The 22384-nt window shown below is 42.0% G+C and overlaps 1 protein-coding gene across 3 annotated transcripts; it reads left to right on the top strand.

Moving 5' to 3' along the window:
• The first annotated feature begins 742 nt into the window (after positions 1–742).
• Positions 743–21940, top strand: tmem102 (transmembrane protein 102). Of its 3 annotated transcripts, none has more exons than XM_044184547.1 (6): positions 743–1102; positions 2887–3098; positions 15522–15860; positions 18302–18495; positions 19399–19611; positions 19847–21940. In XM_044184547.1, the coding sequence occupies exons 2-6, from the start codon at positions 2897–2899 to the stop codon at positions 20444–20446; spliced, it is 1548 nt and encodes a 515-aa protein (XP_044040482.1). In that variant the 5' UTR covers positions 743–1102; positions 2887–2896; the 3' UTR covers positions 20447–21940. The 3 variants fall into 3 exon arrangements, with proteins under 3 accessions (XP_044040482.1, XP_044040481.1, XP_044040483.1); XM_044184546.1 differs by having other exon boundaries at positions 744–1151; XM_044184548.1 differs by lacking the exon at positions 743–1102 and adding an exon at positions 1307–1529.
• The last annotated feature ends 444 nt before the right edge of the window (positions 21941–22384 follow it).

The following is a 22384-nucleotide window of genomic DNA, read 5'->3' as shown; positions in this document are numbered from 1 at the left end:
TAAAATAAAATACCCAAATACGTTAAGATTAAAGTTCAAATTAAATTTAAATATTGAATCTTTCAAAGATTGCTCTAATGTTTTGTCATTATTGTAATTTATAATTAATATAAGTCACATGACTAATTGATGGACTGTACAGGCCTTTAAACAAAAACCTCATGTGCCACCCAGATGAAGGCAAGATAGCCAAAAACATTTGGGGAATAAAGCATGGTATACTGCAGAAAAGCTATGCATCGTGTTTAGCTTTGATGGAATTGTACTGAGTGTGTGTTGCCAAAGTAACAAAATAAAAAGCTTGCTTACAATAATTACCACTGATGAGTGAGTACTAACTAAGTTATTCATTACCTTTAACTTTTATATTTAGTTGAAAAGCTTCACAGTATAATTATAGAAACTTTGTCTTAATATCATTTAGATTATGCAGCAACCTCAACCACTATCTGCCCTCTCACAACTGGCTAATGACAAGTCACCATTATACATTAGCTCATTATACAAGAGACATTATACAACACTGTGATGGCTACTAATAGTTAAAGTTATATGACTTGTTTGAATCTGACACTAGCCTGCACGACCCTCTGTGTGACTATACACATTTAACTACATAACTATATAATACCATAATTAATACTAAAAACCTCTGTTTACCTCTGTAAACAATCATTATTAACACATAAACAAGGAGAGGGTATAGAAGCAGTACCCACTTCCAGCTGCAGCACCCTGCTGCTCCTCTGCTGCAAGGACACCACTGCTGTGTTGGATTTACAAAGGGCTGCTCACATGCTCATGCATCAAAACACTGTCTGTGCAGTCCTGGAACCGCCCTGCCCTGCTTCTACTAAACCTTAGCATAGCCTTATCGTATTTGCGAGGACACGGGCACAATTTTAATCATAAACCTGACCTCACAAATCCGTTTGTAGTTCTGTGATGTGGGGCGTGCGTGCCACTCATACTACTAATCCCTGGATCCTCAGAGAAGGACCATGATTTCTGGGACGGTGTTGCCAGGGGAAAGGTGGCGCCTGGGACCTGTTGGAAATGACAGCTAAAGAAGGCGGATTGAAGCACAGGGATCACAAAAACAGTAAACGTGGAAGATAGCGAAGAAACTCCCTCGCGTCATTGTGTAAAGGGTGTGTGTGTGTGTGTCTGTTTGCGGTTATTTGACAGCTTTAGCCTTTAGCTAATGATTTCACTGTGCTCCTCGACTCGCAAGCTAACGAGACCCGAGCTGAGTGCATGTGGGTGTATGCATGCGCGCGCGCGCATGTGTATGTGTGTATCTATAGATTTTAGTGTGAATATGTGTTTGTGTGTGTGAGTTTGTATGCGCGGATGTGTGTCGCTGCACTTGTGTTCCCTGTCCCCACCTGTCATTCTTGTTGGCTAGCATGCTAATTTGATAAAGCTAGTTGGCTAATATTGGCTAATAAAAGAAATTAGCTGACTGTGGTCGCGGTAACGTTACCACACCGACCTTATCACTGCAAGTCAAGTGGTCTGATAATACGGTAGTACAGCAATCATATGGATTTATCTAATGCAGCCCAGGCTAATTTGTTATCTATCATGAATTATCTAATTAACTAGCTAATGTTAGTTGTCAGACAGCAGGCTGGCTAATTTGCTCGGCTATTAGCTTAGCAGCTAGAAGCAGGGAAGCTTGCTTGTTAATTGACCTGGTTTGGTGGGGCAGGGGCCATGTTGTCATTCCACTCGACTTAGCTTTATTTACATTAGCATTACAAGTTTTTGGCTTGTTACTCTTAGGGCACACTGTTTAAATATAATTATTTAAACATGTTAACAGATAGCCACTCAATATACTATGTCTTTTCAACCGCATACCCTTACCACTAACGTAATGCCCTTCCACGTAACGCTAAATCTTTAGACTCGTCCTGGTATGCAAAATATTCCGTCAAGTCTAGCTAAAGTACATTTTTTAACCCGTTTCTAATGGCACGACTCAAGCAACTCAACCCCTTGGACACATGCTAGGATACAAGGCAGGATAGAGGAAATGTCACAAAAGCAGTAACTTGCTTGGTTTGCAGGTTTATTTCTGAGAAAGGAAGTGGTTTAGCTGTGATTCAAATCAGTGCACAAATCTCAAACGTAACAACACGGATTACATGAGAAGCACATACTGGGACTGCCTTCCTCTAATCAATTTACTTTAGGCTGCGAAATAGCACACTTTTTCTGATAATTTCTAATGATCATAATATGTAAAGTATAAGTCTTGTAGTCAAACACTGCTAGGGTGTACACATTTCTTCAGCTTGTCAGAACGGATGTTCTGTGTCATATGTCAGGTTGGACTCACTAACAGCCAATAGTGGCATAATACATGTTCTTATTAATCACTTTATCAATGCATTTTTGGGCTTTCAGTAGTCCGACCCAGAATACTTAGCTTGAGGTTGAATGACTGGATGTTGATCAAAGCTGTAATTGCTAACACATCACATTTGCTGCTATTCAAATTCAATGTTAGTTGTCCCCTGATATATTATGTTCCTCTAGAATTGCCCCACAAAGGCTCATGATTCACACGAGGCTGTTGAAAACAAGGCAAGCATTATACAGCAATGAAAACATGAAACTAAATCAGTCTGAACATGCAGTAGGCTGTAGGACACATCCTGAAAACAGATCAAGTATAGCCCTGGGTTTTGTTCTAGGGTCTTGCATTGTAGCCCTCAAAACCAATAGTTATAATTGGCATTATGGCAGCATAATTCCCTCAGGGGACCCATATTGACTGTGTTAACCATGAAAAAAAGGCTGTCGTGGTATTAAAACCTTGAAAATATAGGGTAACAAACCTACAACAGTTTCTCTTTCCTCGTCCTCACCCTACAGGGTTGTATAGATGGAGTCCCTGATGAGTGCGGTGACGCCGCGCTCCCCAGCCCCTGCCAAGAAGCTATCCGAGGTGGACTTTCGGTCAGGGGCCACCCTGGAGCAGTTGTCAGCCCAGGTGTCTGAGCTGGTACTTCTGGAACAGGGAGAGTTTGGAGACCAGACTGCCTTAGAGGTCCACACTGCCAAGGACTTTATCTTCAACATGCTAGGTATGTCTGCAAACAAAACACATTGGATAATATGGCATGTATCACAGTCCTTAAACTGATGTGAGTGTGACCATAGTCCACCATTTTGATTGTTATACAGAACTCCAACTAGGGCTATCAGGGGAAGCTTTAATTTAGTATGGAGTGAGATGATTATGATGATGAGGGTGGGATGTTAACACAGGAAAGAGATTATCACACTGCACCCAGCGTCCATTCACCACTAAATAACTGTGACACCTAATTTCTTATTTTGCTGTTGACCATTTGGTGTTAGAATGAAAATCACTTACCAGCTGGGATAGATGTGCAGGAATATGTCATGGTGTATTTTGGATATTGGATGGTAACAGTATTTTATGGTATATAATATTTTCCATTGTAATTTTAATAGAATGTGACTTTAATGCAGTACAAGCCTCTGGGTAGTAATTATTTATTTCCTGGGGTTTAATCAACTATTAATATCTTAATTTCTTGGTGGAAGTTATGAGCAAATCACACTGCATGCACAGATGGTGCTGTCTGTGTATCTGTGTGTGTGTGTGTGTGTGTGTGTGAGTGTGATCCTCTTTCTTACGACAGCAGCTGTGTACCTTTGCAACTTTTGGGGGGTGGAATGTTTTCAGCTCAGTATTACATACTAGATCCTGAAATATGTCCACAATTGTATTGTCTTGCCTCTTCTGCTGTCTATTCTTTACCCCCTTTTTTCTAAGTATGCAGATGTGCATGAGTATGGGAAAGAAAGTGTATAGTCCCTATTTTTTCCCCTTTGTTTACCCAGGGTAGTGTCACTGAGAGCGAGAACAGTCCTTCCTAGGAACGCCCTGCTCTACACTCGCACACTATTAGACACATTTTCACCTGGAAGTTTCCCAGTACAACCACAGTCTGGTCAGTTGGCTACTGAACATGCGTTAACATGCAGTGAGCTGTGCATGCCCTCACAGTACACTGTATGTACTGTGAGGGCATGCAGTACATGATGATTGAAATCAATTTCATACTGGAATAAATTATATAGCCAAATCCATATCATGGCGTCCTGTATATCTCTATCGTCATGCTGTTTTTACTAGTTATTCTTCTCTCTGTGTGTTCAACTGTGGTTGCAGTGGTAGAGGGAACTTCAGTAAGTGTTCAGCAGTACATTTAGTTTATCAGGAGGCTTTTACAGTATACTGAAAAGAATGAAATGTATGAAAACATTGTGCTTTATGTAGATTGGTGCCTAAGAGAAGATAGACGCAAAAGGTCTAATGCTGATAAGTCCTGCTTTCTCTGGAGGCGCCCTCACATGCAGCTTCGTATTTCATTCTTAAAGTGATAGTTTGGATTTGACACTAAGTCTGGTCAATGGCTGGTCAGACGAAAATGGGCAACAACCAACAGGGCTGAGCTGACAGAAAGACTTTTGATTTCTCGCTCTCTGTCTGTCGAAATGTTACGCCAGATTTAATTTAGGCAAAAAGAACAAAGCTGCAAAATCTAATTTAAATGGGATGAGACACGGTTCTCTTTTACAGACCCATTTTATGACTCAGGTTGTGAGACAGCATGTGTGACAAACACGATCAACACTATAGACTTAGTGTGCATTGAAATGATGGACCAGGTACAGTATCTTCAATTTAATCCCGATAGAGGCATTATCACATGTTTGGGTTTTCTTTAAGTCCTGTATGCAAAATTAGAGGCTTATAATTTGTGGCAGTCTGGATGTAATGATTTGAAACTTGAAGATTTGGTGTCTTTCAAATGCAAATTTGATTCTAAATGACATGTTGGAATACAAGCACATCCAGTATATGATTCATAAATTCATTGTCTACTCTCTCTGTCATCCACGCTTGCTGACTTTCATGCATAACCTGAACTGCTGAGAGATGAGTTTGCTAAGTGAGACACGATGCTGTCTCAAATGCATTGTCTTTTTTTATTGTCAGTCGTGAGTAAAACGTGAAGTGTGTTTGTTTGTCCAATAGGTGGCACTCTCCCCCCTCCCTGCTGTCCCCTGTCATCCTTGTTCTCTCATGTCACTATCAGCCTGACTTCTGTGTTGTTATTTCCCAATTTTACATTTACTCTTGTCAGTCTGTAAGAACAGTCATGGCAAGTGGCCTGCATTCTGCTCAGCCCTTTTGTGTGTCCCAGAATATCAAAACACACAGTTTCACTATTACTGTCAAATTAGTAGTATTACATTGGTTGGCAGACAGCTCCTGTAGATTTCAAAATAGCTTAATCAAACAGGCTGTCTCACCCAGGGAGAAATCACACAAATCAAAATGGCACCCAGGCCTGTTTTTCTCATTGTATCACCACATACAGGGAGAGATTCCTTTTTCTGCTTAAACTTTAAACTTTTTTTTTTTTTAGCTGTTTTTCTGCCTTTTCCTTTGTTCAGATTTCATTTTTCATGATTCTGGTGCAAAGCCCTCTGCTTTCCTCTCGGTTGAGAATCTCTGTAACTTTTTAAGTTTTGAGACTGCTTTCTCTGGCATAATCACCCAACGGTTTGCTGGTATATACATACCCCGTGCCTCACGGCCCGCTGTGACAGCTCTGACTGTGAAAAGGGGGGAGGGGGGGGAAAGTTTGGCACTTTCAACAGAGGGAGACGGGTTGTGTTGGATTCTTGGAATTTAAAGTTAAGTACGCAGTGGTAGCTGCATTTGGAGCTCAATGCCTCTCAAGGCCCCTGTGGAGGATGAAAGGCAGCACTGAAAAGCAAATATCATCCTCTTGATGGAGCGGCCTTGTTATAGCATGCCGGCCTGCTGGAGGAGGCACGTCATAGCTGCATAGTGTGTGTGTGTGTGTGTGCATGTGTGCATGGATGCTGAACGTGAGTAGCTGTGGCTTTTATTGCCAGGTTTTTATAAAGTTTGAGCTGCTGAGGGGTCCCCACTGGGTTTTGCACACTGTCAGGGAAAAGGAAAAAGAAAAGAGATTAAACTCCCCCCCCCACACACACACACACACACACACACACACACACACTCACTTACAAGTGCACCCAGTGAATTACTTCACAGTCTTACAGATCCAAGAAGAGGCACTTATTTACCCTGCATTTGAGTAAACACTGTGGTTTGCCTTCAGGCAAGCATGGTGGGGGCTACTGTATATATCTTTTGAAAAACAAAAGTCTGATGAAGGCAGAAATAAATCCACACTGCCGGCGAAGCCGAGGATCTGGTGCTAGGCCCAGACATACCCTGAACCCAACTTTTCAGATCTTAAAGTTTGCCAGCCAGCTTGAGAGAGTTCAGTTCAGCGTTCATCTCCCCCCTGATGATGAAAATAGATACTTTTGATCCAAGTTCAAAAAGTCATGAGTGCTGTTCTGTCTCAGCTCAGATTTGGACATTTTTATCTGTGAAAAATAGCCTGTTGCATGTTGAGATTTTGAAGCGATAAGTAATTGTTATGAAAAGAAATGCTCATAACTGAGTTTTCCTCTTTATTCAGTGTACCAGATCTTCACTTTGTCCTACACTTTGTCCTCTTCTTGCCTTCCTTTTGGGCTTCTTACATCAGCCCGTTTGTTTCCCATTCATCTTCATATTTAGGCCACTTAGCTTGATGCACGTTTGGACTTGAACAGTGATAAGTGGAGGCAGTTAGACAGAGAAGGGGGATCAGCACCTCAGTTGGTTTCTTCAAAGTCAGGAGATGCACGAGTCAAAAGTTCACCTTGAGCTGTGATGAAAAATGAAAAATGAAACCAAACAAAGCAAAGCCTGTCTGTGTTTGTGTGAGGGCCTGCGTATTTATCAGTCCCACTAGATTCTCAAGATTTTTCTGTAATTGTTGTGGCTCAAAAAGACTGTATTTGCAGTTGTTCCAAAACATTGACATTCAGTTTCCAAACTTTTTGTGCAAATGCAGATGCTTCCTTGCACCAGGGCTCACTGAATGGTTTGGCAAGTATGAAAATGATGTGAATAAAATGCTGCGCCGTTTACAGTCACCAGATCTCAACCCAGTTTCACACCTATGGAAGATTTTGGAAGCAACTTGTAAGACAGTGCTCTCCACCACTATCACCATAACACCAAATGATATAATATAAACTTTGATCTTCAAATCTATTTAGTGATGTCTGTGACTGTCTCTGATGCTATATGTCCTTTTGTTATGTCTCAGATCTCTCTTGCAAAAGAGATCTTGATCTCAATGAGGTTACCTGTTTAAATAAAGGTTAGATATATATAAATGAGAAAATATCTTGTGGAGGAATGGTGTTCAACCCTCCAATAGAGTTCCACAGACGTGGCAAGGAGCACTGAAGCTGTTCTGGAGGCTCGTGGAGGCCTGACTCCATACTAAGACACTTTGTGTTGGTTGTTCCTTTTAATTAGTCACCCATCTGTATATCATTTTATCACACATTTCATCACAATATAGATATTGAAATAAAGGCCTGAAAAAGCAAGGTACTTTATCATTGATGTTAACCATGTGATTCCACTATTACCATAAAGCAGTCCTGCTCATTGATATGAAACATCGCAACAACGACCTAATGCAGACAGAGATATGAAAGCTACTGTGCAGCTAGCTCGGTATATTATGGTGTGTATATGTCATTAGACAAAACTACAAGCATCTGCAAATGAAGGTGCACAAAGATTGATTATTGTCTTGTTTGTTTGGATGGAAAAACCCACAAGTCAGTCAGAGTGGAACACAGAGTTTTCTCTGTGCACTGTAGGATTTAATTTAGAGTGCATTTATCTGGCTCTAAATTTCTCCTCCCAAACGTTCTAACCTTTTTAAGGTTGCACAAACTTTTATGCAATGTGATGCATATTTTATTTTGGTGGGGGGGAAAAAAAATCCCTTCTGGTTAAATTTTAACCATCAGAGTGGTAACTCTATCCCCTTTGGGAAAGCAGCTCACTTAGCCAGGCAAGCTGCTGGCCTGCTGGATCGACACCGTGGCTGGCCAGTCTCTCAGTCCAGCCCATTAACGCTGGTGGGCTTCTGTGTGACTGATTCACAGCTGGATGCTGTTTCCACTGCTGTGACTTCCTGCCTCACTGCAGGGCCCTGCTCTTCAGTTTTAGTTTTTAGTGCAGGCTTGGGATCGGGGGATCCTACGTGGCTGCTCGGGCTGACTAATTCTCTGTTAATGCCGTTTTGGATTTGACAGCCTATCTTCATGTGGCAGCCAGGCCAGATCCATGGCACTGCAACAGTCAATGACTGAAATATTTGAATTTGATTAGTTAGGCTTTGTTTCTGTTCAGTTTTTATCAGCGCGGACACCCCAGTGCCAAGCAGCACAAATGAGATGCGTCTTGCCTGCCTTAAATGATTGAGTCATTGTTGCTCACTGACACCTTTTTTGGCACTTAGCAGCATTAATTCTTAATTGTTGGAAAGCTGGCACATCAGTGAAAATGAATGCAAAACACAGTTTAGTTGATGTTAATTTGCCACAGTTCACAACCTCTTCTAGATAAGGCTCTGTAACAAATCAACCAACAGCTCTCTGTGATTTCAACACAGTAGAGTGTCCTGTGACTGAACTTGGCCACAGACAGACATCACATCATTCATCAAGTGTCTTTCCTGGTATCCAATTAAATATGACTGACACAGTTTGGCTGCTCATTTTAATAACCAAGGCTGACATTGTGATTTTTGCTCTTTCATAATCCCACTTTAAGTATTCCTGAGGCGACGATGGAGGAATCATTTGGGTTGCAGCTGTCAACTGATAACAGTATCTTATGTGGAGGCTGTTGCTGTCTGAGTTGCTGGGGGAAAATGTATTAAAACTGAATGTTTGCCGCACGCCTCGTCACTCACAGACTGACACTTTTCAGTTATCTTTAAAAATGTTTTTCATAATGTATCTAGGAATGTTGGAGGGCACAAAGAGCGACAGATGTTTCCCATTTCCTTTCATGTTAATTAAAGTGACATTTTTGAAAACGTATTAACTTCAAATAGCAACATTTCCAAATGCTGAGTGTACTAATAGACAGAGCGACAAAGCCTTAATATAGTATTCAGGTGTGATCTCTGAATCAATCAGTGAGTGTGAGATTGAGCAATACCCTGAACTCATTCAGTCTGTACCTGCTCACCCAGTGTGACGCACAATGCAAGCAGGGCCTGAGTGTTAGAACCAGAAATATTACTTTGGAATATGTGTGAATATGATCCAAACAGTGTCGCTAAGGTGAAAAAGGGGAACCAGCCGAGCTTTAACTTAATTTTGTGCTTGTTTCCCTTTCTGTTTTAAACAGTTAAATGTGTTTTAATAGGCACAATCAACACACATCACAGGGAACATAACTTGCTGGCATATGTTCCCTGTGATCTGCAAGTTTTCTAGCTGCTCTGCTTCCCGATTGCTTATAAAAGTGCATATTGAAGACCAGGGCAAATATAAGGTTATGAGTTAATTACTTAATAATTAGTTAATGTGAGACTTAATTGATCTTTGTGAAGGATTTGTCACCTCTCTTGCCTGTCCTTAATAGGAATATCAAAGGTCAGGATCAGTTGTAAATGGTTTCTCAAACGACTAGGCTACCCTGCTGCCCTAAAATGTGAAAGTAAACCTGTGCTGACACTTTTTTCTTTCAGTGATAATTGCCTGTCATTTAGCGGGGCATGGTATCAGAGTGTAGCTGGCATGAAAGCAGCAGTGAAGAGCTGAAAGACACTGACAGCTTCCTGCTTCCTCTCTCTCTGCAGGTGGTTTAGACACACTATGTCTGTCATCACTCTGAGCCCTGTTTGTTGTATTAAACACATTCACACTCAGGCAAACCCACACCTGGCTCAGTGGTCTGATACACCCCCCTCCCCTCAATAAGATTAAATTGGAACTTCTCCATTCCTCTTCTCTAAAAGGCCTATTTTTGAGCTAATCTCCTGCCTTGATATGAATTCATAAACAGCGAGCAGGCGGGAATGGCTCACCTTTCAGCGGCTGGGTTGTCTGGGATTAAGCCTGCTATTAGCGTGCGAGGTGAGGCTGCAAGAAATGCCGTTTGAACAGCACTGATAACATCCGGGTGAGACTATACTAGTCAGGAATCATTCGTAACGGATTGAATTGCTCCTTTTGGGATGAGTCTGCTTTTAAGATTATTGTTATGGCATGCTCTGCTGCTGTATTAGCGCTTTATTGTCTAAAATAACAGAAAGGTCACACAGAGGTAGGGCTTGTGCAACAACAATTGTGAATATCATTTTGAAACAGACGACATCCCCTCCTTCAGAAACTACTACACCAGGGTGCTTTTAATCAAGAACTTCATCCCTGGCTGTTTCAGTGGAGCTCCTCGCTAGTTAATCTCTCAAAAGCATATACATTTGAAATGAATATTCTGTCACTACTGCTTAAATGTCACTTTTTAACCATGATTGGGGCGGCTGTGGCTTAGTGGTAGAGCAGGTCGTCCACTAATTGGAAGGTCGGCGGTTCGATCCCAGCTTCCCCTACATGTCAAAGTGTCCTTGGGCAAGATAGTGAACCCCAAATGACTGTTTTAATGATTAGTTTGATCTGATGAGCAGTTGGTACCTGCCATCAGTGTATGAATGGGGTGAATGACATGTTGTAAAGCGCTTTGAGTGATCGGAAGACTAGAAAGGCGATATACAAGTACAGTCCATTTACCATTGGGTGAGGGAGGAGCCTAGAAAAACTTTAATGGGAACGTGTTCAGGCTGTTCCCTGAACAGTTCATAGCATGAGATAAGTTTTTAGAACGGAGTCACACTTTCAGACCCTCTCCCTCTCTTTCAGCAGCCCTCTCCTGCAACAGCACATAGAAGTCATCGGCTTAATTAGAGGAATCCCATTTTCCAGAGAGATTTACAGAGCTATTTTTGGAGTCTATCAAACTAGAGGTGTGTGGCAGAATATGCTCACAGTCAGATGGCGTGTTTAATATGTGAGGGCATGCTGTATTTGTTTTTGAAGGGGGCTTTTTATGCCTTCATTTGACAGCGACAGCTGAAGAGAGACAGGACAGGGCGGGAGAGAGAGAGAGGGGACAACATGCAGCAAAGGGCCACGGGCTGGACTCGAACCCGGACCGCTGCCAGGCCATGCTGTACTGATGCAGTTCAATACATCAGTGTGTAATATCACAGAGTGACAGTATAACACTGTTAACAAACTCCCAAGACACATGACAAATTAGAGATCTTGTGCAAATAAATGATCTATTGATTTAGAAATCATACTAAATTAGTTTTTAAATAATGACATTTTCATGACATATTTTTTCAGATTTTGAGGCTGGCCAGAGACTTTAGGGCGGTGCTGGGTTGGCCTGCGAATATATTGGAGGGGAAGCTCTGCTATATATAAATGCATTTGTTTCTCAAGGTTTGGACCACATTTACTCTAAACCTCATTTATCTTTGTCAAAAAGGGTGCTGTTACTTGTGCTCCCTTCCTTTTTGCTTTTGGTCTTCAAAATAGCTTGTAGCATCCCTTGTCCACACTAAATATGCATGTTGGTAGGTAGAATTGTGAAAACTGGGAATACAGTTCCTCATTATTACCATAGTAAAATTATGTCTGTTTTTTAAGGGACCCAGTTAAATTCCTGTACATTTCTTAAGTAAAATGCTGCGTAGAGGTCAGCAGTGGCTGCAGATCTTCCTGGTGTTTTGTTTATGGTATTCATAGTTATCTCCCAGGATTAAAGTCGTGATGATATATTGATGTTAAAATCAGATATTGTTTTTTTTTTTTTCCCCAACCCCAACTCCTGGAGCAGGTCATTTCAAAGACTCTAGCAATAGCGTGATTGCTCCTTGATTGCAGCACACACATGATATTTAACTTTGAAAGTTTGGTTCACGATTTTACTGCAGCTGTTCAAGTAAAACATTTTCTTATTTATTATGATGCGTTAAGGTTACTGTGAAATTTAAATTTTGCATAGCTTTTTGTAAATATTCAACCGGTAAATTGGTGAAAGAAAACGACCCTGTTTTTCTGGAGACACTGGATCAGCTTCAGGGCGTACAAAAGTGTGTGAAAGCATGCCATGCAGGTAGGTATGTAGGTAGGCTTTACTATTACCATACATTGAGACTGATCGAGTAACCAATAGCCATCACATAGTCGTTTCACAGACATGGAATTGGGTCTAGTCTGAAAATAGCTCTTATCGAAAAACTTCCCTCTAATGGAAATCTACATTCAAAGACATTTCTTATAGGATTAGGTTTAATCCGTGGCTGTGAAACCTGCCTAGACTGTCTCCATTCCAGCTCTATTCTCAGACTCTGTGTGTCTACAGGCATAGATGTTCTAATGTGTTCATGTGTGTGTCCATGTGTGCGTGCTGCCTGGCAGATGCCCAGTAAAGCAGTGTGTGACTGTCGATTTTCAGAATTTGGATTAAAAAGTAGATTGTGTTCCTTGGAACAACCTCAAACTTCTGCAGCCAGTGTGGAGACTGAAGAAGCCTCGCTAATTGATAGTTTTTCCTCTGCGCTCTTCTCTCCAACTGAAGCCCCTGCTGGAGAGATAAGACGCTCTTTATTCTCTTTTTCATCACTCTTTTCCTCCTCCTCGTCTATTTGACCCAGTTTATCAGTCGCAGATAAAACCAAACAAATCAGAGGAGTCGCAGCTTCAAACTCGTTGCCCTTTGGCTGGGTCTGATCCGTTCCTCCCTGTGACACCCTCCCGTCTTCTCTTTGATCTGCCCATCCCCTCTTTCTCTTTCTTTCCAGCCTAACAGATTTCACGTTCTGATAATCGATTGGTCATAATTTGTTTTGCAAGATACATGCACAAACACTCACTTCAGATGGACAGATGAGTTAAATATGTTGGACTACTGCTTTCAGTAGTTACTTATTTGCGTCACTTATCAGCATTCACTATCTTGAATGCTGATAATTTAGTTTAGACATGGCTGGAAGAAAGTGATTTGAAGCTACTTTAATCTGCTCACCTTGCTTTGCCCTTCAGTTTCCTTTTTCTTTTCACACACACACACACACACACACACACACACACACACACACACACACACACACCGACACCTCTGGTCTCCTGCACACACTTGCTTGGCTTGCCGCACCTCTTTTTTTTATCAGACCTGCTAAATTTTAGTTGCACCCTGGAGCTCTGCTATATGTAGTCCCATTACATATATTACATAAATACATTGCCTTGTAGTCCAACAAAATAATTTGAAATGTGACCTAACTTTCTGTATTATTAACGCACTAACCCTGAAAACTGTATTTAGGGTAGGGATAGAGAACTGAAAAAGAGGTGAAACCGCTCGTTGCTGCGGAAACTTGATATTTCTGTGAGCACATGTAGTATGTGAGCGTATCATCATCTCCTCCTTGAAATTAAACTGTAAAAGTGGGGGAGACAAAAGAAGGATTTTTACATATGTGCACACAAGAAACACATTTTCTACATATTAATTCTGATCTGTACTGAGGTATCCACTTAAAATTAGTAACACTTTCATAGAGTGAAACATTTGATACATATTTGATGCTATCAGGAACTCCTGCAGATGTCATGGGAGAGTTCAAAAGCTGAAGATCCTGAGGAACTGTAGCGCTCTGGATAAAGTGCAATGGGAACTCCCAGCCATAGACTGAGCTGCAGTAGTCTAGTCAGGAGATGAATGGAGCTTGTAGAAGGAGGTGAGCAGATTCTGCAGAGAAACACGGAAATCCAAAGATGCGCTGTCACATACTTTATATTTCTCTCTTCTCTTCGACTATTCCCCTCGTGGTCGCGTCAAATGAGGCACTTTCATTTTGCTCCCCTTCAGAGCAAAGCACCAGAGAGAGACTCAGCACATTTGACTTTGACTCCCACTCTAGTCGCTCGTTCATTTTCAGTCTCTGGATGTTTTCCCTCCCATTTCCCAAATATTTTTTTTTATATTCCATCAAACTGCTCTACCTTTTTTTGATATAAAGTAGCAAATGATTGCGGGGGATTCTGTGGGTGGGGATGCTGCTCTGGCAAAGGAATTTGTTCCTCAGTCAGACCAGGATCAGTTGGTCATAATTTATTAACATGGATACTTTAAGTACTACTGACAAGGATGAAGTAGGAGTAAAATAGCCAAATCAGCCATCTTATATTCAGTTATGAAGCCACTTTGTGAGTATCAGGGGCTTTTTCCTTTATCTGGCATTTTGCTCATTGACTCTCACGATTTTTCATATCCAAACACACACATGCCTCTACTTGAAATCATTCCACCAAGGTTGTGTGCCCATGCAATTGGATGAGAGAAATCATGTTAGGAGCTTTGTGCCCCCAGCCATGGCCTGCCGGCTTGGTCCGATGCCCCTGTTTCAGCTTTCTGCAGCCCCTTAACTCCTCTGGAGTGGATAAACACTTCCGCTCAAGCTCTCACAATCTCTCCCCTGCAAAGGGTTCTTAAGTGTCCATGCTTTACCTTTGACCTATAGTAGCCAGCAGTTAGCTCTAGACCAGCACAGGTTTGGCCGTAGGATCAAGCCTTTCTCAGTTGCTCTTTTAAGCTGCCCAAACATCATTTTCTTGACTCCAGTACTGCGACTCCCATGGGCCTAGAGCCTGGGAAGTTTACAACACAGCTAAGTAGCCATGAAGGGATTTGGAGGCTCGAGTTTCCCTCATATAAAATGTTCAGAGAGGAGAGCGAGGAATGCTTTTTAGCACTCTGGAAAATGATGGTGCAGCCGGGCCTAAAATATAATAAGAATATAATAAGATGGTTGTTCGATTGCTCGTATTTCTTACCCCATCAGACTTCTTTTTAGTGATATTGCCATGTTCCCAGATCTAAGCAATTAACTAACCAAACTACAAAAATATGACCCAAGTTGTAATAAACTGGAATTATCCTTTAAATCATTTCCCTTTGCCTGTTTCCTGCTGATCTATAACAGGAAAAATCCCTCTACCAATTGAGGTGTAGATGCATTGTGTTTGTAGAGAGTACATAGTGTATGGAAGCTGAAATGAAGGCTTGGCTGAGCACATATTTAGGCGAGCCTTTGAAATTATCATTAGTGTCTAGCTCAGTGGTCGCTGGGGTGGCTGTTAATTTCACACTCCTTCTTGTGTCAATATTACTGCAGCTCAGACTCATAAATATATGCAGTACCTCTCAAAGCTGGAAATTTACTAGGCTCACTCTCTTGCAGGCCTGCTGTTTTCTGTCCCAGTGCGTTTGTCAAAGCCGGCGTGCATACTCTGAGCTTGTCCGTGTATCTGAATATGAAATACATTTTAATGTTTGTATGCATCTGTGTGCGAGAGAGAACACTTCTCAAAACCTTTCTGCTCATTGCTCCTCGCATCAGTTCACTCATACCAGTGGCTCTGAATATGAATTATTGGTGAGTGTGATTGATTTTTTCGGGTCTCTTTCTCACCCCCAACTCTTTCAGGCTTAGTCCAGAAGGTAGACCAGCGCCTCCCGGTGGCCAACGAGTACCTGCTGCTGTCAGGCGGGGCCCGGGAGGGAGTCTTGGACCTCAACCCCGAGGACTTGGGGGACTATGCCAAAGGGGCCGACTTTGACCTGGACTTCACCCTGCTGGTGCCCGCCCTGAAGCTCCATGACCGCAACCAGCCTGTCACCTTGGATATGAGGCACTCCCCACCCTGCCACTCGTGGCTCAGCCTTCGCCTCTGCGACTCCAGTGTCCTGTCCCGCTGGAGCATCTGCTGCCAGGAGGAGAATGGACTTCCCACTGAGGAAGACGAGGAGGAAGAGGGAGAAATGAGTAAGTAGAAAAAGTAGGATAATCAATGCAAGGACATAGGAAGAACAGTGATGGAGAAATTGGTAATGAGGAGGAAGATGGGGGAACAAAAGGTGAATGGATGAAGTAAGAACAGAAAGAGCAGCAGGGATAGTATGGAAAGTAAGAAAACAGGTAAAAGACTACAGTGGAAGGAGGATGGGTATGCAAGTATAAAAATTGAAAGATGAAGAGATGACTGAAGAGAGGGAGGAGAAGTGGAATAGATGACGATGAAGGTTCTGTAGCAGTGGAGAGTGGAAGGAGCAGGAGCCTGATTGAATTTTGTTCATGTTTCACTGAGATAATTTGATGCATGATGTTGTGATGCAATTTTGCCCACCAAAGCTGCAGCGGAGGCCCGTTCTTATAACTCTTCAGATAGGTGAAACGAAAATGCCTCCCCAGGAAATACACGCTGAAACATTTATAAGTATAACTTCACAATAAAAAGTTGAAGATTACACGGTGGCTTCCAGATTACACCGCAACATCAATCTGGCACACGCTCGCGAGTGTGAAACTTCCAAGATGAGAAAAGGTAATGACATTTATTGATATGAATCTCTTTAATTTTCAGCAAATTTGTCACATTTTCAGATCGTATCAGAACATTTCCCACAGGATTTTATGCTACTGTAATTACTGTGGCAGGATAGAGCGATTTATTCAGAATTAGTTGACAGCATGGACATGTATCACACCAAAATGCTACTGAAAGGTTAAAAAGAGGGCAAAAGTGACATGGGTTCAGATCTGATTTTTATTCAGGTGTCCAGGAGGAAGGTTTTCTTTAAGGCTGCAAAAAGCCATAATCTTTTGGTCTATAAAATTTCAGAAACTAGTGAAAAATGCCCCTCTCTATTCCTCACTGCCCAAGGGGACATCTTCAGATTGCTTATTTTGTCCAACAGTCCAAAACCCAAATATATGAAATTTATAAATTAAACAGAGAAAAGTAGCAAATCCACTTATCTGATGCGCTAGAACCAGCAACTGAACCAGAACCAAATAATAGCACAAATACTCCAGAATGATCAAATCCAGACCGCGGTTTACCAAGAACTTGCAGCCTATATGAATCTGTGCCAAGGTCTGTGCCACGGTTTACAATACTTCCACAAGTTCACCAAGTTGACTGTAATGGGCTCCGACTACAGGCCAGTGTTTTTTATGCAAGATTCAAGACAACACTATCCATCCTAGCGTGTAAGGAAAAAGGCTACAGGCATAGCATATTTTACTTGACGATAGCTATACCAAACAAAATGGCCACTGACTTTAGTAACGTACAATTAATAATAAGGCCATGTTGCGATGGGATCACACCAGCCGCGACGAACGTCAACATGTTGACGTTCTGAACCATGAGTACTCAGTAGTCATCGCTACGTTATTACATGAGTACTCAGCACTCATGGGTCGGACCACACCCATGTTCAAACTCGGCCTTCATTTTGATCTGAACTACACACTAGGCCTACGATATGAGGAAAATCTGTGATGTGCGATAACTTTGTTCAGTGTTGTGATAATGATATGACGATAAACAAATATTGAAGTGTATATATTAGCTATGCAGTTACTTTGTCAGCCAGGTTATCTTTAAATTCAGAACAGGATTAGAATTGAATATTTTAAATATAACTAAATATTGTTTCTAGAGCAGCAACAGTAAAGTTTACTACAGCAAAGTCATTATATAAACTCAATAATATCTCACTGGAAACAAATCTAAAATGTAAATAAATAAATCATATTCCTAACATCAAAATACTGAGTGAAGTTTAGAAAGAATGAAGACCACAGACATCAGTCAGTATCAGTCCTTCGTCCTGTCGTCTGTCCTCCTCCCTTTGCTGCTGATGTGATTTACCTGCAGGTACAGCTGGTACAGGGAGGAGGGGCTGGTTTGTCTCAGCAAGCAGAAAGTTTACATGAATTTGCCAATTTTAATGTATGTGGCAAACTAAGCTAAACAGTTAGACTACATACATATTTCATTTTAGCTTGTTTGTAACAATTTGCTATTAGCTGAGCTTGCGCACTGAGCTAGTATGAGACTGCAGACAGAGCAGATTAAAATATCCCTTTTGCACATGTTTACATATTTGTGCTTGTTGAACAGGTGTTTTGGCTTTTTACTCGCAAAGGTTTTATTGCACTTACAGTAACGAGCGTAGTTGTCCTCAACTCGAGTAATCTTCGAGTTATCTTCATTTCACTGTCTCCACCGCAGCTCTGCGTGCGCATGTGTGTGTGTATGTGGAGGAGCTCTGCTCCGACAGAGAGCAGGCAGAGGCTGCAGCGTGATAATAAATACTACGGTCTTTAGCCCCAGGGCCCATTTAATACTGGGTTTCTGTAGTAATTGAAATTATTTTTCTTATTCATCACGTTTCATCCCTCTCTTCCTTGCTCAGGTAAAGGCTCTATCCCCTCCCTGGTCTCTCCTCAGTCTCTGGATGGATGCTACTTCTCTCCCACCCTGGTGACAGACTGGTTCTGGGGAGTGGTGAGCGAGGCTGTGGAGGAGCTGAGGCGCAGCCCCCAGAGAGGCATTCCCACCCCGGACCGACTGGAGAGGAATGGACCCCTCACCACTATCATCCTCCAGGTACAGATTAGAAACAAACAGTTCCCATACTGAAATGATGAGAAAATGAAGACAGTTGGACTTGTTATATCTGAATCGATAAGGAATGTCAGACTGCTTAAAGCTGCCCTATGGAGTTTTCTTGTAAACAAACAAAAGTTATGTTTATATTAGGGCTGCACAATTAATCGCAATATTATCGAAATCCTAATATGGCCAAGTGCAATATCGAAATTGCAGAAGCAATTTTTTGATAAAGGTAAAATATGTGACAAAACAGCATTATAATGCTAATGCTAAAGTACTGTAGTGCTGCAGAAATGCCCTGGCCTACAAATGTTGTTCTCCAGATGTAAGAAAACATGTATGTTCGGTACAGACCCCAACAAATAACACATCGTCATGATTTTAATAGTTTTTTCAGTGAAAATAAAAATTGTGATGCAAAAATGATCATTCCCACTAATCGTGAATCATATTGCAAATGTTATATCTGTCAAAATAATCACAGTATGATTTGTTTTTTTACCATATCGTGTAGCCCTAGTTTACTTTCAGTGTTACTCACCAAAACGCATTGTGTGTATCCTTGAGGTCTAACAAATGTGTAGAGTGCATTTCCTTCCTCATAAAACATTTGCAAAACCGATTTTTAAACAATTTTTAATCCAGCATAGTTTACAACCATGTAGCTTCATAGCGCTACGAGAGGTCAAAAACTCCACAGGATACCTCTAAGTTTTGAGTCATGCTCTAAAATTGCTTGTTTAAAGAGGACATGTTTGTAGAGTGAAATCAATATTGGAGCAGATTGTGGTTATATGTTAAAATCATTTTCAAGAAATCCCCCTGCAACAATGTTCGTAAGAAGAATAGAATTTCAGTCAATGGTATTCTAATATTCCACCACCCTACTCCCTGCAGGCAGGCTCTAGCCGGGTGCTGTACGACCTGCTGCCTGTGGTGTCATTTCGGGGCTGGCCCGCTGTGGCCCAAGGCTGGCTGACCGCCAACCACTTCTGGGATGGTAAAATCACAGAGGAGGAGGCCATATCTGGCTTCTATCTGCTGCCCTGCTGCTCCCCGCTGGGTGGTCGGCCCGACAGGGAGTGGAGGCTGGCCTTCTCACGCAGCGAGGTGAGGGAACTGTTAATGTAACTTTTATTTTGGTGTGATATTTGGAACCAGCTTGTGTTAAGGTTTAAAGCATCAGTACAACATATCCATCTGGTTATCCTTTGTTTCTTTGCCATTTTTCTTTCTTTTCATCCCACACCCTTTCTCTCTCTCAAATATTCACGTTAGGTTTACCACTATGTCTTCAGTCCCGTTCCTGCTTAACTCATTGGTCCTCTATTTCTCTTATTACCAGGTTCAGTTGAAGAAGTGCATCCCCTACCCCATGGCTCAAGCTTACCAAGCAGCCAAAGCTGTGTTGTCTCGTATCCTTGCCCGTCCTCGTGCGGGCCTCAGCCTCTATCACCTGCGTACCCTTCTCTTCTGGGCCTGTGACCGACTTCCTGCCGCCTACTTGTCCTGCCCTGACGTTGACACCCCTGGCCGCCTCCTCCTGGGTCTCCTGGATGACCTGGCTCATTGCATCCTGGGCAAAAACTGCCCAAACTACTTCCTGCCCCAGTGCAACATGTTGGAGCACCTGACAGACAGCCAGGCGCTGCTTGTCGCCAGGAAACTCGCCCACGTGCGTTCTGATCCCAGCGAGCACCTCCGGGCGGCTCTGGACCAAGCCCAGCAGGCGGGCCAGCTGAAGAAGGAGCTAACAGCTAGCACCAACGGCCACGGCTCCCCCGGGCACCACCCAGCCAATGGCATCATCTCACCTTCGGAGGACAAGCTGGCGCAGCGACTGCAGCAGCTGGTCACTGAGAACCCTGGAAAATCCATATCCGTCTTCCTCAACCCTGACGATGTCACCAGGCCACACTTCCGCATTGATGACAAGTTCTACTGATGCAGACATGCTGCAAAGGACGTGTGGAAATGTGTGTGTTTAGCTTACAAACACACTCTGAAAATGCTCTGAGCCGTCACATCAGAGGGTACGGAGACTGAAAATCAGGCAGGTGTTTTTCTTGCAGGCCTGGAACTGAACACCCTCCTCCTGCTCACCATCCTAAGGCTGAACAATGCAACAAAGCTTTGCTGCTTGACTGACTCTTTAAACCAAAAACTCACATGTCCTACTACTGACAATGACGTCCAATTTGGCGGACATCGCACAACAGACCCGATGTCCTTAACGAGACTTATCAGCTGGTGCTACTGGGCTTTAGTCATGTGAAATAAGTCCAGTGGAGATCAACACAGAGAGAGTGTGTGTTTATGTGTGTATATGTACGCCTAAGGGTTTTCACATATTACTTATCCTTCTAAAGACAGAGGGAGAAAAGCTCGTTGATTGCTGCATTTCTCCCCTCTGTATTTTAGATCAGAGAGTGGGTGATGGCTGAATTAGAAAGGAAAAACAAGGTGTGGCTGATGTAACTGAATGTAATGTTGTGAGGAGAACTGCAGAGGCTTTGAACAGAGTCTCTTTTCTCTGTCAGCTACGTTTTAGCCCTCTTTTTTGCTCCCCACGCCTTGATTTATGGCAGGTTTTTCATTTAAAGAAATCTTTCTCAGGTATTCATAATACTTATTATTATAATTATTATTATTTTTATGTATATGATTCCCTTTTAGGGTTTTTAACTATATTTCAATGCCACTTACATTTCATTGGGTAAAAGAATGTACCAAAGAGCTGTTTGAGCTGTTTTGCATAGAGAAACACAGGTCTTACATATCCCTAAACATCTTAATTTGGTCCAACTTGATGAATCTACTGAGTCATGGTCAGAATTTCAATTTACCTTTTCTCCTTCTGGAGGCCCGGTCACTCCGGCATTTAAAACGGCGAAATTTCGCAGCAAAATCAATTAATTCCAATGGAATGGTCACGATAAGTGGATTTGCTCGCGAGTCGAAGTAAATGCTGACGTTTGAGGGAACAGAGAACCATAGAGTCAACAGTGGAGGAAGGTATTAGCTTATTGGCTGTGTTACACCATCCAGTTTTATTTTACCTTCTCTGTTGGAGTATAATCTGCACCACAAAAGATAGTTTGCAGAGTTATGAAACAGGAGTCAATGGTACAAATACGTCTCTTGAAAATACTGTGTGAACATATCCTGTTAGCAACCGAGTAAGCTAGCTAATGTGTTTGCTTACTGACAATTAGCAAGCAGTTAGCAAACTTGTTTCCCCCCCTCTCCACTAGAACTCTTTACTGAATGAAATGAATGAGAACAAAATGCCAGGGGGAGTAAATGGCCCAGTACAGAGAAAGAAGCTCGGTGAGGCTAGCATTAGCAGTTAGTTCGCGAGCTACAATTGTTCACCAACTAGCACTACGAGTAATTACTACCAGAGCTTGATTATTTTATCAACTTATCGATTAATCGTTTCAAACCGTTTTCTGGGAAAAAATGCCAAATACTCTCTGATTCCACATTCTCAAATTAAGAAGATCTGATGTTTTTCTTTGCCATATATGATAGTAAATTGAATATATTTGGCTTTTAGACTGTTGGGTGGATAAAACAAGCAATTTAAAGACGTCACTTAGGACTCTGGGACATTATGATGTTAAATTTTCACAGTTTTCTGACATTTTACAGAGAAAATGAGGTAACACTGTATTTGAAGGTGGCTTCATAAGACTGACTTGACACCATCATAACCATGACATGACACCTGTCATGAACATATAGGAGTCTTTATGAAGGTTTATGACTGTTGTCATTAAGTGTCATTCGGTCAATTATGTCACTTGCAAAGTTGACATTGTTTGAGATGTCTTTGTTTTGACAACTTGACATTAACCAAGAAAACACAACATGTCATAAA

This window comes from Siniperca chuatsi, linkage group LG22, assembly GCF_020085105.1.
Source record: "Siniperca chuatsi isolate FFG_IHB_CAS linkage group LG22, ASM2008510v1, whole genome shotgun sequence".
Classification (NCBI taxonomy): domain Eukaryota; kingdom Metazoa; phylum Chordata; class Actinopteri; order Centrarchiformes; family Sinipercidae; genus Siniperca; species Siniperca chuatsi.
This window is presented reverse-complemented; position numbering and strand designations above follow the sequence as displayed.

Bases quoted from the DNA above. Each gene is read 5' to 3' on its own strand.
- tmem102 (XM_044184547.1), top strand. From the start codon at position 2,897: ATGGAGTCCCTGATGAGTGCGGTGACGCCGCGCTCCCCAGCCCCTGCC. The intron at 15,861-18,301 runs GTAAGTAGAAAA...TTCCTTGCTCAG, and splicing joins GGAGGAAGAGGGAGAAATGA to GTAAAGGCTCTATCCCCTCC. The intron at 19,612-19,846 runs GTGAGGGAACTG...TCTTATTACCAG, and splicing joins TGGCCTTCTCACGCAGCGAG to GTTCAGTTGAAGAAGTGCAT.